We start from the raw sequence: 18,424 nt of genomic DNA on the forward strand, positions 1-18,424 counted from the left end.
GCAGCTGAACATGATTCAAAACTATTTGGTTAAGAATATAAGAATACCATGTTTCTAGCTAATTTAGGCTGAGATTTTCTAGGTTGTGCACAGGCTTTTGCTGCCCAAGTCAGAGGCATTGATGTGTCTAAATCCTCTGGGCAGCATGTCAAGCCATAATCTTTTAGAGGCGTTGCTCGACAGCTTGTTTCTACAGCTATAATTGCAGGAGGAAGGGATGCTGAAATGACAGTCAAAACAATGCTTTCATATGAAAGATTAGCCATTTCAACACCATGGTCCTTATCAGAGTTGCAGTGTATATTAATCACCAATTCCCCACTTCTGCTCCATTTGCTGTTGCTACAAAAGGAGATGACAATTTAAACAACCACTTCTGGGACACTTGGCTGATGCACACAGCTTTGCTCTGAACAAGATGAATGAATCCATTTACACACAATGGCTACACATTTTGCCATATCTTTATTGCACTTTTACCACGTTGCAAACAATTCCACAAAAATGCTGCAAAAGTAAGCCTAGAGCTGCTGAAAGCAGCTTTTTACCCATATATGTATATATTTACACAAAACTATCAAAAGCAAAATTGAAAAGTAGCAGCTCAGCTATGATAGTCTAGAAAGATAAGAGCTGCCACCTCCTTATGGACAAATAGTACAACTTGTCATTTTACATCACTTTGTAAAACCAACATTCAAGTATTCCTGTCAATGCACAATTAGTGAAATTCCCTTCTGGTAACCACTGTATTTATTATTATCATTATTATAATTATTATTATTTTTTGCCTTTAAAGGTTCTTAATGCCTTAACCCTTTAAATGCTGAGTAGCTGGGGGGAAAAAAGTATTCAATTTAAATAAGATACAGTGGATTAGAGCACTTAAAGGGTTAACACAAAATACTAAGTGGACTGTCACCACAAATAAAGTGTGAGTCACAAAACTATACCATCCCTCTTAGTTAAATTTGGTAGGTAGGTCTGGGGTTTCATAGATATACCATATATAAATACAAAATATTAAGTAAAGGCCTCCTTTCTATACAAAAAAGGACAGGAGGTGTTTTGCTATCAGACTGTTGTCTGTCAATGATCTGAGTATTTTCTGAATCTTTTCATAATCTCTCTTCAGGAACTAATGAAAAGCATCACATTAGACTTATTTTTTCTTAATGAACTAATCCTTTGCAGAGTCTACACTTTACCTACTTTGGGAACAATTATATCTCATTTCTGAATTCACTGAATTCACAAAGTGGCATACACAGTCTTTTGCAAGACTTAATTTTTATTTTCTTTTTCTTTTTCCTCCTTGAATCTTCTTTACTCGGCTGGTAAAAACGTAGTCTTGCGATTTCACTACCTCTCGGTCGTAACAGTGTTAACATCAGTGTTAAAGTCATTTTCAACCACATTGTCATAACCATCCTTTTCTATACAGTCACTAACAGCCTTGAGGACAATCCGTAGCCGCCTGTCCATCGCCTCCAAGTGAGGCTGGTAGAGGATCGGAGCTATTTTATCTTTTAGCAAAGATTCTTTCATCAAGAGACTGAGTTTGTATTCCTCCTTGGCTAACAGCTGTAATCGCAGATAGGTAGACTTCCTTATTCTAGGAGAAAAAAGGAGAGGAAAAAATGCAAATCAGTATTTTCATCACCGTTGGTCTTGACAGGGCTAAAAGGCTTATAGTCAGAATTGCATTAATAGTGTAAAAAGAGTATTATGTGATCTGAAATGATGAGAACCAGGCACTGTCTCAGTCCTAATGAGCAGCTGGCATTGTCACCTGGCCAGTGATCCCCAGGGGCCCTTAGAGGTGGAGAGGTTTTGGAGCACAGCTCGATGTTGAAGTGCAGGCAGCCCTCATGTTCCTCAGCTGGGAAAGGCACCAACAGGAGCTGGTGCAGCATTCACAGGGTCATGTCCATCTTGGCAATGACACACGTGGCATTGAGCAGGGGGATGGGTGACAGCAGTGGAGGCTCCTCAGGCTCACCCTGCAGGGATGCCCAAGAGACTCCCCAGACACAGAGCTCACCCTGCATCTCAGCTGTGCAAAGCTGAAACTCAAAATATCACCTGTCCTCTCTGGAAACCCTGGCTATGGGCACCAAGGAAAGCTGTGGTGAAGCACCTGAACAAGCTGGGATAAGTTTTGCCACTTGACTTCTGTGGAATATTTTGTCTTCAAGCCTCTCTTCTGATAGCTTATAGCCACACTCCTGCAAGGTCCTGATCTCAACAGAGCATTTAATGTGTCAATGCCAACGCTCAGGGACAGCTAAAGTCAGGCTCCATGGGTAGGATCACACCATGTCCTCATCTCCATGGTGTACAATTAACAGAATCACTTGAACATTTTCAGTCCTGTTAGTGGAAACTGTACAAACCAGGAAACAACTCCAGAGGTGAAACATACCTGCAGCACTGGTTTAAAGGCACCAATATGGAAAGTTCATCATGGGAATATTTTCCAAACCTATTTAAAGATAAGAGCAAGAACATGACAAAGGATGTTTTAAAGACTCACTTTTTTTCTTTTTTTTTTTCCCCCAGAAAGATTATTAAAGATATTTACCCTCTTCCATTATCTAAGTGGATAATAAACGTTTCATTTCCAAACTTCTCAAAGGTTTCATAGTGATGTCGATCCATGTTACCTATGGAATAAAGAGGAGGAAAGGTCATTCTCACCCTGGTTTGCTACTGAGCCTGCAGGTCAGGGCAATGCAAAGGCCCCAGTTCAATGAGAAGCCCAGTGCTCCTCACACATGACGGCTGTGAAGGGCAGGGAAGGGAATGGATTTACTGAGCTCATTTGCTTCTACCATGGATACCCTGAAGTGAAGTGTGTGTGGTGGAAACGAGCCCTGCTGCTCCAGCCTGGGGTCAGCACGGTGTGTGAAGCAGCCACGGCACATGTGACGTGTGAGCCTTGGCTTAGGGAGGGGCAAATGCCTCAAGCAGGGCTGTTAATCCATAGGACTTTGTTAATATTGCATTAAACTTTTTGAACCCTGACCAAACATCCTGGTTTTCCTCTATTAAGAACTTTGTCCAAATTTCTGACTTCCTGGAAGGCCAAAACAGTATCATGGCTCTAACATATGGATCAGGATGGTTCTGCAGTGGTACAGCTGCACAGCCCCTTTGGGCACCAAGGCAGGCAGCCGTGGAACCTGCTCTTTAAGGTCCATGTGCAGAGTACTGGTGCCAAGCTGTGAGTTTTGTCTTCATGGCAGGGGTCTGGAGCTACTTATAGATGCCACATATGGCTCCTGAGCTGTGACTTGGCCTCTCCTGCTGCAGCTTATTGCAGAAATCTCAGTGGGGGCAGTGGCAGAGGATATGTCCACGCTGGCATGTGCCCAAGGATCAAGTGTGTAGGTTGGCAACTTACAGGTGTATTAGCTACAGCAGAACAGATTTCATATGAGAATGTCTCAGTGTTAACCAATGACTGGGCTTGGAATGTGTCACTATTACCCAGTTGTTAATAATTATTTTATTCTGATTCTGTTGCATAAGCAGATAAAACCTTCCTGATACCACAGCTTCCTTTGTGACAAAGCAATGCCTCTTCCCCCACTTCTCCCCGACATTTTATAGAGCAAGGAGCAGAGAACACCACTGCAGGATGAAAACAAAGATCCAGTAATGAGCAGTCCTTGCATGTGCCTCCAGGAGCCATACATTACAGTGGTAAAGCACTCACTAAAGCAAACTGTGAAGCCCTTCACTGTTGTGAAGGAGACTGGCCTGACCTGCATTCATCATCACTCTGCATTTCTGAACATCTTTGTTCCTTTAATCTGCACTGATGGGAATACATAACCATGTAAATCTGCATTTTCTCATAATCATCTAGGATGGCACATACAGTAAATGCAGCTTTAGCAAACTGCTGAGCTATGCAAGCAGTGTAGAAAGAAATGGTTCTTATTCTAATTAAATGTTGCATTTAATTTTTGAAAGAGATGAAACATACCCATTAGGAAATCAAAAACTGTCATATCCATTATATCCAGAATTCTGGTCCCACTGTCATACGGGGGAGTTTGTTTAACCTCTTCACAATAATCTGGATCAACTTCCCATCTGGAAAAGGCAATGTTTTGATATTTTATGTGACATACAAAGCTCACTGAAAATTACAAAAAAAAAAGTTATTTTTCAAAGATCTAGTTGTGTCATGTTGGACTGAGGGCAGGGTCAGGTAGAGGCAGCAAATTCCTCAGGCTGCTTCCAGCAATGCAGGCAACCGAGAAAGATTGTGACTGATGAAAAGGGAAGAAAACCACAAGATTGAAAACTATCTGGCTAATAGCTTCAGGATTTAGGAGACTAGCTGCACCATCAGTCATATGATGAAAACATCTCAGACTTGCTTAGGGCTGCTGATAGCAGTGAATCTTTCTCCCTCTGATAGGACTTAAGACAGGTCCCGTTGCATCCTGTCAATGCCACTGGAGGTATTTGTCCCATGAGGGAATTATGCCATTGAAGGTCCTTTTGGGTTCAGGACCATAAGCTGGAGCTCCTGGCATATTAAGTGCCCTGTCCCTTCCCAGGAGATGGAGAAATACAGATGCTGTCCTAAGGCCAGGACAGCCAGGGCAGTGACTGCAGCACTGGTTTATTTTCCCATTGCCCTCCCTTTGCTCACCACTACTCACTCTGCTTTCTTGCGCTTGTGGTAGGAACGTCTCCAAGGGTTTCTCCAGGTTTTCCTTTTTGCTAGAGACAAATCTGGTAGGAAAGCAGCCAGGGACCCTTCAATCTGATCTGGTTTTCCACACAGGGCGTGCTCTGTTGAGCAGTAGTAGGAACATTCCCCATAGAAGCAGATGTTGTTGGCTGGCAAATAAAGGAAAAGAGTTATAAAACTTACCCTTAAATTAGTATTTGAGAATTCATAAAACCACTGATGTATGTAGGAGCAGAAATAAATCCAAAACCCTGTTACCACACATAGTTTTCTTCCACTGAAACCACTAGAAAGACATTCATTTCAGTGGCTGTGATCACGCCCTGTGCTGAGCTTTCTGTGACTATTTCCAGTCTATTTATATATTCCAAAACCACGTTTGTTTTTTTTTTTAAATCCTTCTCTTTCTCCTTTTTTTTTCCCCCCAGACTGATACATTCTTTGGGTTCTGTCTGTTACCCCAGGCTGGAACCCCAAATCCCACAGCTGAACAAGTGGCACATGCCCAAAATTAGGTAATTTTTCAAAACCTTGGCTCGTTTCTTTAAGAACAGAGAACATTTCATTCATTTACTTGTTGCCTTGTTGGTGTGAGAAGAACTGGCAGTTTTAGTACGGAGAATTATTTACCATGCAGGCTCCCGTGGGGGTGTGTGTAGAAGGTGGAAATAGCACAGATGTAACTCTGTCAGCACACATCCCAAACACAAATTTCTTCTTCCACACCTCACACTACTCCAACAACCGCAGAAAAAGAATCTGCAGCAGGTTTTGGAACTTGTGTTACCTCAAAACCTCCCCAAAACTGCCACCACCTATTTCTGTACCAACAGGAACACCCACCTCTTTACAGGAACACCCTGCCCACGGGAATTCACTGAAGGTGAGAGAGAGCAGCTCATCCCCAAAGCCCACCAACGCTGGGCTACAAACAGGAATAGGAGCACACTGCTGCTCTTGTCAGTGTGCTACAACTCTTTTGACATTGCTTTATGCATATAAAATGTCATTAGAGGAAGAGTGTGCCCTTTCCTCATGGTAATGCATGAAGCTGAGAAGTCACATTGCATCCTAATTCCCCACTAGGCTTCTAAATTCAAATATTATTTCTGAGCTCCTCACTCTTTGGGCAGGCTCAGTATAAATGAGGCAGGAAGGGCTGGGAAAAGAGGGAGGTGATTTTCTGCCTGCCACGGAAGACCTGGTGGCTTGGAAAGGTAAGCTGGTGGGTTTTCATCACAGTGATACCCTGCAGCACGTGTCCCTGCACATCACTGGGACATCCCCTCAAACCAAACCCAAGTTACAACCAGTCAAGTGCCCCATGGAGATGGTGCAGTGCTGGTGGGAGACAGTGAGTCAAGGGGATAGGAAACAATACTGGAGTTAACAGGAGGGAGCGAGGAATACAGCAAAGAGCTGTGTTTGGAGAAGGAGAAGTAGGGGAACATAAGGTCTCACAATGTGTTTGACTGTATTAAATAGCTGCATTATCTGGGACTGGCTGCTAACCATGGAATTACACCAAATAAGTGGACTGTAAGGCTGATGTGTTATTACTTGACAGTTTGTCTCAGCTTTTCATTTCCAAGCCTCTATTGATGTCCATCAGATTTGTCCATGAAGTTGTGATAAGTTTGCTCTAGAGAAAGCCCTTTCACATCCCTCTGCTGTGACTGACTCATAAGGACCATCCATCCATCCCTGCTCAGAAACAACTAACCCAAACTGTATATTTACATTCACAGGGTTGGATCATACCAGTTAAATACATCCTGGCTAAGTCCAGAAATATTTACTCTGTGGCCAAAAGCCTTGCTGGCAATTACTAAAAGAAGAGTACTTCAGGCAAGAGAAAATGAAGAACAGAAATTACAAAAGGAAGGAAGGGAACACTCAGCACGTCTGTACTTCTGACTTTGTAATTTAAGTGTTTTACCACGCAGAATGTCCTCTCTTAAAAACTATTTTGAAAGCTTTTCCTCACATATAAGGCATACTTAGTCCCTTAGCATCTTAATTAAAGGAACAGTAACTTGAGATTTCCCATGAGCTGAGAAGTGATCATGTCCTTGGCCAATAAGCTGCTCAGCTTGGCTATTTCCTACTAACCCCAGCACAAGTCCTGGTGCTGCTCATTCCATGATATACCTGTTCGCTTCTAAACAGAAATCCCACTAATTTTTCATTTTATGCAGCTCAGTAATATCGTAACTGCAGAAGAGAAGTTTTGAAGCCCTTTTTACAAATTGCACGGGAATGGATGAACTGCAGTTAGGGAAACTTGGGTTGGAAGGGACTCTGGAGGCCTCTGGTCCAAGCTACAGCTCCAGGCCAGCTTCTCCAGGTTAAAAATGTCTGCAACCCTCAGCTTCTCCTTGTGCACCAGGTCCACCAGCTCCAGGACTGTCTCAGTAGCCTCTTTCAGACTCATCTCATTAATCTAAAATCAAGTATAAAGTCAAACCCCAGACAAACCCAATCTAAGGCAAGTCCTGGGCACGGTGCCCTGCAGTCTAGAACCATTCATGGGTTTCCTTTTCAAAAATGGCAGCTGGACTTGGCACAGCTTTTGCAGGGCTAACACAGGTGCCTCAGCTTCACCTTTAACCACCCTGGCAAACCCAGGAAGGCTTCGTGTCTCCCTGTGAACCTGTTCCATCATTCAGGATGATGGTAAAGAGTTGTCCAAGCAGCTGTGGGCAGTACTGCCAGCTGCAGATGGGCCATGAGGAAGGTTGGGATATTCTCAGCCAACAAAAACTGGGGGAAAACATCTGTGATTTATATCCTTAAAAGAAATTATTGCAGATAAAATATTTCAAGGAGTTCCAAGCTGCCACAAGGGATGATTTACAAGAAATCACATGCAGATGCTGCTTGCTGCAGGCTAAAGCAGAAGTTAGGGAATACAGAGATCCCTTCTTTCCTGGGCACCAGCTGCCTCAGTGGGAAGGTCAGGTTTTCCCTGTGCTGCAGCCAGGGTTTGTGTTTCCACGGATTTTAAGCAGTGGGGCTTGGGCTTCAATTCAGCTGTCTCAGCATCACCCCCTCATCTGTGGAGGGAGGGAACCACGTGGATTTATCGTGACCGCCTGAGACAATTTATGTTCCGGGCTATCTGTGACCTGACTCCCACCTGGCAGCAGGAAGCCAATGCTCAGTTATCTGACACCATAACAGTTTTGCAAAGAGCAAAAGGCCCAGCAATGCCCCCCACCCTGTGCCATCACAGCCTCTGCTGCTCGCTATGTAAATCTGACCTTTCAAAAAAGGAATTGTATTAAACACAGCATTTTGCTCAGTGGGAAGATAAATACTGTGTTTAATAGTTTGCTTCTGAATTTAACTTTGGGAACAATGAAACCCTGCTCTGTATTGTCAATGAAAGCAGCTGGGACTAATCATTTGACAGTAATCACACACTGGTATCCAGATAAATCTCGAGGAAGGCTCGGGGGCTGTGGCAGTGATGGCATTTGCTGCTGCAGAGTGATGCAGGGAGCACGTGTGCTGCCTGCACCATTCCAGCCACTCATCCTGCTCATCCCTGCCAGGATCCACCAGCTATTGATCTTCCCACAGAGCCCCAATTCCCTGCACCAAGGCATCCAGTCCCCCAGCAATGGCAAGATGCATCCTGTCATTAAGGCAGTGAACTTGCAGTAAAACCAAAAGTGTATTTCTCACCGAGAACTGAGAAGTTATTTTCAATGGCAAAGCTTTTTCTGCCAGCAGTTATTCTTCCTGTGGGCTCAGACCTACTCTCCACAGCTCCTGTCCATTTTCTGGGGATAGTGGAGGTGAAAGGATGCTGTATCTCAAACTACTGCTAATGAAATTAACTGCCTTGATTGATACAAAATAGACATCTTATTATGTCTACCTTAGTTCTTATATACTGGCAGTAAGATGAAGCAGCCTGAATTATCTGTGGAAACATTCATTTTTAAGGTTTCTTAAAAATGTAGAAAAAAAAAAAGAGGTACCAAATATAGAAACCCACAGTTCTCATTTAAGACTTCAAGGTGCAGCAGCAAGGCTCTTTGAAACCTAAGTAGGTGACCCACATTCTGCACAGCAGGCTGAGGGTGAAATTCCAGCTAGAGACACAAGCCCAGCACTTCATGGCCATCCCATGCTGAGAGTAGGATTTGGCTTTCCCAAGGCAAAATAACAGGGAAAGGGGAGATGAGCTCCCTACTGGAGCATGGTCCTTCTCCTACCATTAAAATTGCCCAAACCTTATGTTCCTCTCACCAGATAAAGATGTTTCTGTATAAGTACACCCACAAAAGGAGAAACAGCCAGGAGTTTGTGCTCCTGCAGAGTGGGTAGAAATGGCAACAGCAGCAGTGCTGGCAAAGCAGGCAGGGAGGGATGTTTATACTTGCTGGAATGTTCAAATGCTGCGAGTTTGCAACATGCAAACTCCTTCTTCATTATAAACCAAAATTGTTTCCCCAAAGCACTAGAAAGGCAAGAGAATCCCATGTTGCAATGTCTGATTTTCATTATCTGAGGAGGAATGGCTACAATTAATAATAAAATGCATGCAAAAATCATGGTCTGGTGATCGAAACTCCAACTAATTACAACAATTAAGAACCAGAGTGTCTGTGTACTCATCTGCACATTTTCTGGGCATCATCCTGATAGCTGAACAATAGTTCTCAGGAAGAAAAGGAACAAGGGAGGATACCTTAAAGCAAATTGCTTGGCAGAGCAATTCTTTCATTGAGCTTTGCATGACTGTTAATAGAGGACATTTAGCAAGCCTGTCCAATTGGAATACTGGAAAGAATACTGAATATTTACTAAAGCAATGCATGAAAAGATCTTTCCTTTACCTCCTCAAAATAATAGGTAATTCAGAATTGCTATTGTATGCTGAGAAGGGAAAAAGAATCCATAATCCCTTGGAATTGGTTAATATGAACAAAAACATAGTGCTTACTAGCTGTGTAACATTGATTTCTTTAAGCTGCTGCCTCAATTACTTCCAAAACGAAGGCTGACATCATTAATATGTCTCTTTTTTCCTAGCAAATTACCATTCATTTGTGAGAGTAGCAGGGCTACTGCAGTCTGCCCTGCTGCAAAGGATGTAAAATTAATTTAAATAATTACTGACCTAATTCCATTTTTCATGTTTAAGTCCAAGCTGCCTGGAAGTGCACTTTTCTGCAATCTGCTTCCTCTCTGAGTGCAGCCTAATGCATCAACTGACCTGCCTGCTCAGAGCCATCACCACTTTCCAGTGGAAGAAGGGATCCTGCTCAGCGCTGTGCTCTGAAGTACGACTGCCTGCAGCTCCCTGGCCCTGATTTCCATGTCTGATGGGACAAGGGAGGTGTCCCAGGAGTGGAAATGCAGTGAGGTTTCCACCAACACATCCCCATGCTGGTCCAGGGAATAACACAGTGCAGTGATGAGCATCATCAATGCCCTCCCTCTGAGGGTTCCCACTGCAAACCATGGGCTCCCAGCCCGAGGGGGAGAGCGTTCTATAAAATCAATTTCATTTAGTGCTCGTTTAATTTTAAGAGAGGTATATGTGTGCATGGAGAGGGATGGATTGCCAGCACGACCTTTAATTGTCACTGAGCACCTCTGGGGATAGAGATGTAGTGACAAAGCCACCTGAAAGGGAGTCCCAGAAGGTCCTCAATAGGTGCACAGACTGGTTTGTGCAAGTATATGTCACACTTCAAGTTCTCAGCTTTGTGAGCAGTTCTTCATCAAAACCAACTGCCCTTCATCTGCCAGAGGGGACAAATCAGCCTCTTCCAGTCTTCCCCAGGCTCTCTTTTCCCTCTCCATCCTCACCTTTCCAGACCACAAGTCTCACCTCTGCACCTGCCCCTTCCTTCTCTGCCCTCAATCTGCTGCTTGAGCTGCCTGCTAGGCTTGTGAAGTTGTTTCTAAATGCTTAATTTAGGATCTTTATTATTTTTTTCATTAAGCATTAATTAATGTCTGCCTTTTAAGGTCAGTATGAAATACAAGACAAAGGTTGGGCATACGTTAATGAGAATCTGACTAATTAAACTGGGGACTTGTAGGGAAGAACTCTGACAAGTAACCAGCATGATTTAAGCAAAGTATATTGATTTAGGAAACGTAAAAGGGAAAGAAAAAATTAATTGCTTAAGCACTTTATTCTCCAGAAAAGCCTGATTCATAGTTAATCAAGTATTTTAATTGAATTTATCTGAGGCCTCTAAATAAATTTGAATAAAGGATTATGTTTGGATCATCCCTTGGATGTCTGGAATTTCATAATGACAAGATAAAGATCTTCATCTGAACTGGCAGCCTTAACTCTGTGTTGCCCTGCTCTGGCTGCTGTAAGCTTCTCAGTACTTGAGAACAGTTTTGTAATTCTCAGAAATCATTGAAGTTCACCCCTAAGCCTTGAAATATAACGTGGGAAGATTAAAAATCAAGCAAACCTACTAATCCGTGTCTTACTTACCAAAATGGGAATAAAATTACTTATGTTTTAAATGAGCCAAAGCACCTTGTGCACTTAGACAGTCACAAGATTTTTTGCCATCATTTTTGTGTGATTATTTGCCTACAAAAAGCCAAGTCAAAAAAAAAAAAGTAGAAAGAGAGAGACAGAGAGGGAGGGAAAGCAACTGATGCAAATACAAAAATGTCTGCCCATCAGGTTTGGTGAACACACGCTGTCACCGTGTACTGTCACCGTGTAGTGTCACTGCTGTCACCATAACTGTGCCTGTAAAATTGGAGTGCTCATAATACGGGGCAAGACGAAACCTTCTGTAATTATGTAACGTATTTTACAAGGGAAGTTACTGTAATAAATAACTGTCTGCTCAACCGTGTCCTGCAGAGCTGAACACAACTATGAAGCTAAAAATAACAGCCGTAATAATGACTTTATTGGGGATCTGAAAAGTGTGATAAACATTTTAAGAGTGAAAGCACTGCAACAACAGGGCTCTGGTTTCTCGCTAATGGCAATAAATTGCAGTTACATTGGGAGAAACTGTAATTAAGTCTTTGGATCTTGACTTTAGGGATCTGGGATAAACAGCTTCTGGCCAATCACACACAGAGCAAGGGAAGAGATCTCTGGAGGTTTCTGCTCCAGATTGCCTCTTACACAAGTCACAGCCTGAGTTCAGCAACACACATTTGCACGCAGCTGAAATAGTGTGTGAGTTAAGCTACTGGAACACAGCACTATGCTTTAAGTTGAATGTTAACCTATATATTCTACATGTAAGAACAAACTTCAGCATTATTTTCGTGCCTTAACTCAAAGCTCTTGTTTCTCCATCTCAACATCTCAGATGCTACAGAGATGTTGATATTTTTTCCCACCCTTTGCCCATTTTTCCCAATTCCAGTTGTACCTTTTGGTGAGCAGGGCAGAGTTTTATCCTGTGTTTGTAAAATTCCCACCCTGTGGAGCTCCATCCTTTACTGGGTCCACAAGGTGTTGTGAAAGAGTGAAGAGTAATAGAGAGTGGTATTGGTTTCTGGGTCAGCCCTCTAAGCAAGAGCGAGAACTGGGGACAACTCAGATCGTTTCTAGTCTGCCCTCTGCCCAGCGGAGATTTCAAGCTGGAGGCAGGATATGTCATGTATCTTTCTTTTCAAAGAAAAGATGTATTTTTTTTTTCAAACTCCTGTTGTAATAAAACCTAAATGACTCTGAGAAAATTAGGTTTTGGTCCTCCAGTCAAAACCAGAAATAAATTCATCTGACCAACAGAAGTGACAGATCACACTGCAGTAGGAAAAAAAGTCTAGATAACTAATGGGCCAGGTAATAAGGTTTAGGGTAAACTGAGAGCAACAGAAAATTGCTTTAGAAATTGTTCTACATAAAACATTTGTTGAATACATTGCTTTGGCGAACATAAAAGCCTGTCTCTGAGGATAATTTGTCAAGGGGAAAAGGCAGTCAGTTCAAAACAATACAGTCTTCTTTGTAAGCTATGTCTCCACATTTATTTTTATTCAAAGGTCTAGGAGACAGTTTTATTAGAAATATCTGAGCAATTAAGCAATCTACACATCGTTCCCTTAAGTATCTGTTCGGCGGGATAGAAAGAATATAGTGTTATTTCCAAGACTACCTGGTGAGATGAAAAACGTTCTCCACAGCTTCTTGTCACGAGTAACATCTCGTATTTCCCTTGTCATGTTAACCAGTCTACCTGCAACCGGTGGCACACGACGGAAATCCAGGATCCTGGAAGAGAAAGAAAAGAGGTAGTTTATGTAAAGGATTAAAATGTAATGATAGTGTTAGGTCTTAGGAAGCTTCATTACACTCTGAAGGCACATTTATCTGTGGTCTTTAAGTAGCAAAAAGCCCATCAACTTTAAACTGGATAATCCTTCATATAATATATTACAAAATATGTCCTGAATGTGATGAGCTCTGACTTGCCTACATAGCATGGAGCAAAATACAGAAGGGTATGGGGGGCATTGTTCCATGATAAAAATGAAGACACATACAATTCCAGAAATAAGAGACAGTGGAAATTTATTTTTTCACTTTGAGCTACTTCATGATTGTTATGACATGCATTTTGCTCACCAGTTTTTTAAGTGACTTGGGGAATGGGATTTCAGCCTCTTTCTTCCATAAACACCATGTAATTCTTTTTCTGACAGCCTTAGTATGTGTTTGATTTATTTCCTTCTGCTCCTCTCTGTTTTAATACCCTTACACCAACCTAAACAATCTCCCTGAGACTAAAAATTTTCCCACGGGCAAAGGCTGGGAGAAGAGGCTCTTTCTACCCCAAACTCCCCTGCCTTAATAGATCATAAAAAACTCCCTACTAAGCACTGCTATTAGATACAGTAAAAGAGCAAAGGCCCCATACAAAGTCTCCCCATAGGCGGGATTTTTATATCCACTGTCTGCTGTTCAGATTTTCTACACTGGGTAGCAACTGCTTTTCCTGCTTAGTGTGTGGATATTTAACATACCCCCCGTAGGAACTCCACTAATGCTTTTTTTCTACAGCACCATCTGCTTAAAATGGCAATATAAAACACAAAGCAGAAGGGATCAACACCGAGGTCAACAACAATAAAATAGAGAAGATCCCTGAAGGATCTCATCAGGATGGCTCCTAACAGCAAACCTACCCTGTGCCACTCGCTGACAGGTTCCCATACCCCAACCATCATCCCAGAAGGCAGCAATATTACACAACCCCCCAAATAATTTGTTGCCCCAAAGCTTCAAGCTTTCTAAAGGATGTCTCTCAGCACTTCACAGTGTGAGAGACACTTCAGTTCTGACTCAGCCTGTGAAATGCCATTGTTCCTGGCCCTATTGTTAATCACTAATTTTTAATTCCCACCCCTAATCTGGGCAGGCTGAGAGGGCTGCAGTCCCTTGCCAGTTTTGGGGTATCCACCATCTCCTGCACTTTCTCTGCCTGGGGGGACATTTTCAGCTGACAGGACCATGAGATGACCACCAATGTCCTCTCCTTCACACTAACTTGTGGCCTAAATGTGCTCCTGATCTGGGACAGTCCCAGCTTTTTGCTGTGAAACCAGAACTCCCTTCCCACCTCGATTACTCCCCTCTGAATGCTCACACCACTCCCCACATCTCACTCGGATCTCTGTGCCCTGGAGCTAATTGGGGTGAGCCAGAGTCCCCTCACACTTACGTGACACATTCCCCCAGAGATGGGTCCTCTCCATATGTACTTCGAGATCACAGGGGAAATTAATTTCTCAGCTTCTCTTCGATACAACTTCTCCTTCTTTTTGAGAATTACTTATTGCCAGGCTTCTCATTCCCAGAGCAAGTCGCATTTCCTAATTATTAATCTACCCTTTCATCATCTGCCATTTCATTATTCATGGAGCTTGCCCACCTTTGTTCGACTTTCCACTTTTTAAAAGTAATTCAGTTACAGGGCTGGCCAAGTGCAACAACTTATCGCAATATTTCTCCTTTTCTTCTAATGCAAATCCGTTCTACTTGCCTGTCCAGATGAAATGCTGCTATTTCTGCATTATGTCTCTCATAGTCTGAGAAATAAAAAAAGTCAGGCGGGGTTTCTTGTTCTCTGGTTTGCCTGCAAAGGAAAACAAGGGAAGTGTTTTAATGAAGGGTTAGCATTTCTAAGGAGCAGTGCTCAGTCATCAGCATGCTATTCAGGAGTTCAGAATTGTTTGCTTAATGGAAGACCTTTAAATACCTCATGTGTGCATTATTTGCCATGCAGCCTTCATTTTATCTTCTTTCTTAAACTACTGTGACAAAAAAATGGGAATTCAAGACTTGTGCACGCAGTCTGCTGTCACAAAGCTGTTCCACTCAAGATTCTCGCTCTATTTAACAAGATCTGTTTTATCACTCTCAAACATTTCATTAGTGATAGTGGTGAAGACAATGTCATTTCATTAAATTATCATTAATCGTAATTAATTTCCAAAAGTAATAATATTTTTCTTTCATCTTTGGCAGCCATGCACCTCCTATCTAGAATATGCCTCTTTTTGTGTTACTTGGAGCCAAAAGTGACATGTTTTTCTCATTTCAGAAGCAACGGGATCATTGCAGTTTGATGGTCATGACACATGTCGTGTCTCAAAGAACATTAACAAGACCGTGCTTGAGAGAGGGTGCAGAATTTGTTGTTTCTTCAGTTTAAGAAACAATAAAAAGTGTCATTCTGATGGAAATAGAAAGGGTAAAGCTTCCACACTGCACTCCATGGAAAATACAAAGCTCCATGTTAAGACAGAAGTCTCACTTGTGGCAATTTCAGTCCTGATGGAACACAACTCGGGCAGTTGACCAACACAATGTCTGGGTCCCACCTCAACCTGCATTATGCCCTGTTTTGAAGTTTTCAGTGGGAGATAAGCACAGCAAAGCTGTCTGCAGAGCATCTGCAAGGGAGGACAGTTCCCCAGAAGAGGAAAACAAAGCTCTTTTTCATTCCCCACTGCCACAGGTGGCCCAGCTGACAGCTCATGCGTCACTCCTGCTACCTGCTGGCAATTAAAATACAGCTTCTGCATGGGGACCTTGGTGCATCAAAGGCTTTGGGGTGGTGCTGGTGCACAGCTCAAACCTCCAGAGAATTTGCAATAAGCTTTAATTATGGGGTTTGTTGAGAAACCAAAGCTGTGTCCACCCACGACTGTGACTACCAGAGATGGTATCTGCCCACAAACCCTCCTGGGGCTCTCCACACTGCTGGAGAAACCGGGTAAGTCTTGTGGGTTTTGGCTGTATAAAGACTTTGCTATGCACCCAAGAGGGTTTGAAAGCCTGATATTCTTTCTCAGACATTCCTTCTTACATTAACATCTTGGCAAGGCACTTGATCTTGCCCTAAATGATGAACAATTGCTATCATAGAGACAACGTCGAGGTATTGTCCAATGTAAGTCAAGGTCAGAGTGGCCTTGAACTCCCCAGTGACGCTCTGGCCAAAACAGCACTGACCACAGTGATAGTGGTGGCCACAGAGGCGGCCAACACTTGGCAGAAGTCCTGCTAGGGCCCTGCTGCGGCCAAAGGGTTCACGAGGACACAAGCTAAAAGTGAGCCTGGCATAAAATAAAAAATAGCATTTTGCTTTGTCTCCATAAAAAATGCAAAAGTGGAAGGAATGAGCACACCCACAAAGAGGAATACGGAAGAGCAGAACCTCTGGCATCTCACACCATGCACCACACAATCAAGGCAAGAGTTAGGAGAGCTGCAACCTCACTGTGCATATTCCCCTAAAAAAATGAAGGAATGAGCCCTGAATATAAATTCAAAGAAAAAGATTAACAGATTTCTTCTAGGCATAAGATTACACATTTCTACATAACTTTCCCTCCCCTCCAGATTTTAAAATAGTTGATTTCTTCAACAAGTCAAAGAGAGAAAGATTCAACCCAAGATTTTGCAAACTTAACACATATCAGCACAGCTGATAAGTTGCAGAAAATATTATTAATTAGCTAATCAATGCCATCTGCTTTTTATCTCCCAAATGCTTAAAACATATCACGTTTGTTCCTTTACAAGAAAATCCTGCTCCAGAAAATCAGAGTTGAATAAGGGCTAGATCTCAATCTTGCAAGCACAGCCATACCCCCAGCCCAGCTCCCCTGCAGTCAGCACATCACTGCCACGATCGTCCGGTCGCTCCAATTCCACTTTTCTCTTTACTCCCTGCCACCCCCGGCAATGGCTGGGGATATTATTCATTTGGGAGTAAGTACAGCTGTCCTGCAGGCTTAGGCTTGTTTGTACATATTTTTCTGCTGTCATAATGTGTTATTAAGTGGTACCAGACTCTCCTAAGAAATCACAGAATTTATTGTTCTAAAACCTTCAAAACTGGACACCAAATCCACAGTGAAATCTAGACAATGGAAATGCCGGTATGTGAACCCGACAATACACCATGAAACAAATTCCCAAGTTTCTTTGGTGCTTCCCTCTACTTAGCTACAAAAAACCACTCTCCAGCCACTGTCCACATTGTCCCTGCCCATGTCAAACATATATGGTATCTACTTCTCTGTCTCTTGAAAATACTGTGTTACTCAGAACATAGACTAGAAGGAGTATTTATCAACCCCCCAGCTGCTTTACAATCCTTATGTTCCTTTGCAGAGCTCTGCAGAACTAAGATGTAGCAGATCCAAACACCCTGAAATAACCTTGGAAAACCCCTTCTGCTGACTTCTGACAATATTCCATGGACAGAACAGGAATCTTGTTCCTTGGATCTGACTTTAGCTAGATAGACTTTTATTCAAACAGACATTTATTATTAATTTGATGTCTGCAGCAGCACCTAAAGAGGTTCCTTGGTAACTGCCCAGCCAGAGTAAGCTGCCATACCACCAGTAAACACTAACATGTGAGAGGATTGTAGCCCGAGGTAGACAACTGAAGCCACATGAGCTTAACAGAGCTCTGAATCAATGCCATCCATGGAATGTCATGAGAATGGCTTTAACAGGGTTAAAGTGTACTTACATCATAATCTATATTTTTTACTTTATCCAACTGCGTTTATACATAATTTTATTTTATCCACGTTAAAAATTTCCTTTCTGCTTTTTTTTTTTTTTTTTTTTTTTTTTAAATGCACAATCTAATCAATAGATTGCCTCGTTTGGTGCTAATTCTTCTAACAATCTATTCTGATACATAAGCATAGAGAGTTGGAAGATCAAACTGCTCTCAGCAACACAAATGAACAGTCAACAAGTCCTATCAGTTCCTCTGAGTTTAGATCACAGTAGCTGGTCCCCAGTCCCCAGGTGACAGCTGGAAAAGGGGCAAGCACTGAGTCCCTGATCAAGTAAAGCATCTTATAAAACAACACTGGAACCAAGCCACCCCACAGCATGTTTTAAATCAGAATTGCATTTTAAAAGGGGAAAAAACCCAACATCCCTCAAGTTAGTTTGGTTTTTATCACCTGATGGCTATTGAAGATTATTGTCTAATAAAATGACACAAACAGTGAGATATTTGAGCAAACAGACCAATATGCTGAGCCCTCTGCAGCAGTGCACGCTTCCGAGGGACAATAAGTTACAGAGCCAGCAGTGACACCTCACACCGAGCAGGGACAGGTTCTGCACAGGTTGCAGACGGTGGGAGAGGATTTCTGGCGGCGGCTCTTATTTTGCAAACAGTTGGAATCTGGTGATCCTCTCTTTGGA

General features: G+C 42.6%; 1 protein-coding gene across 1 annotated transcript in view; it reads right to left on the reverse strand.

Annotated features, from left to right (window-relative positions):
* Positions 1 to 446: 446 nt before the first annotated feature.
* FAM20C (FAM20C golgi associated secretory pathway kinase) overlaps positions 447 to 18,424 on the reverse strand; it is a 58,159-nt gene continuing 40,181 nt past the window's right edge. Inside the window, exons 4-10 of the mRNA XM_039391116.1 lie at positions 14,719 to 14,811; positions 12,832 to 12,947; positions 4,683 to 4,863; positions 3,995 to 4,104; positions 2,585 to 2,666; positions 2,426 to 2,485; positions 447 to 1,615 (exon numbers count right to left, since the gene is read on the reverse strand). Of these exons, the coding sequence (XP_039247050.1) occupies positions 1,363 to 1,615; positions 2,426 to 2,485; positions 2,585 to 2,666; positions 3,995 to 4,104; positions 4,683 to 4,863; positions 12,832 to 12,947; positions 14,719 to 14,811 (895 nt within the window). The 3' untranslated portion in view covers positions 447 to 1,362. The remainder of the gene's footprint in view (positions 1,616 to 2,425; positions 2,486 to 2,584; positions 2,667 to 3,994; positions 4,105 to 4,682; positions 4,864 to 12,831; positions 12,948 to 14,718; positions 14,812 to 18,424) is intronic.

Source organism: Pipra filicauda, unplaced genomic scaffold, assembly GCF_003945595.2.
Source record: "Pipra filicauda isolate LSUMZ 115617 unplaced genomic scaffold, ASM394559v2 scaffold129_size2064235_pilon, whole genome shotgun sequence".
NCBI classification, from domain to species: domain Eukaryota; kingdom Metazoa; phylum Chordata; class Aves; order Passeriformes; family Pipridae; genus Pipra; species Pipra filicauda.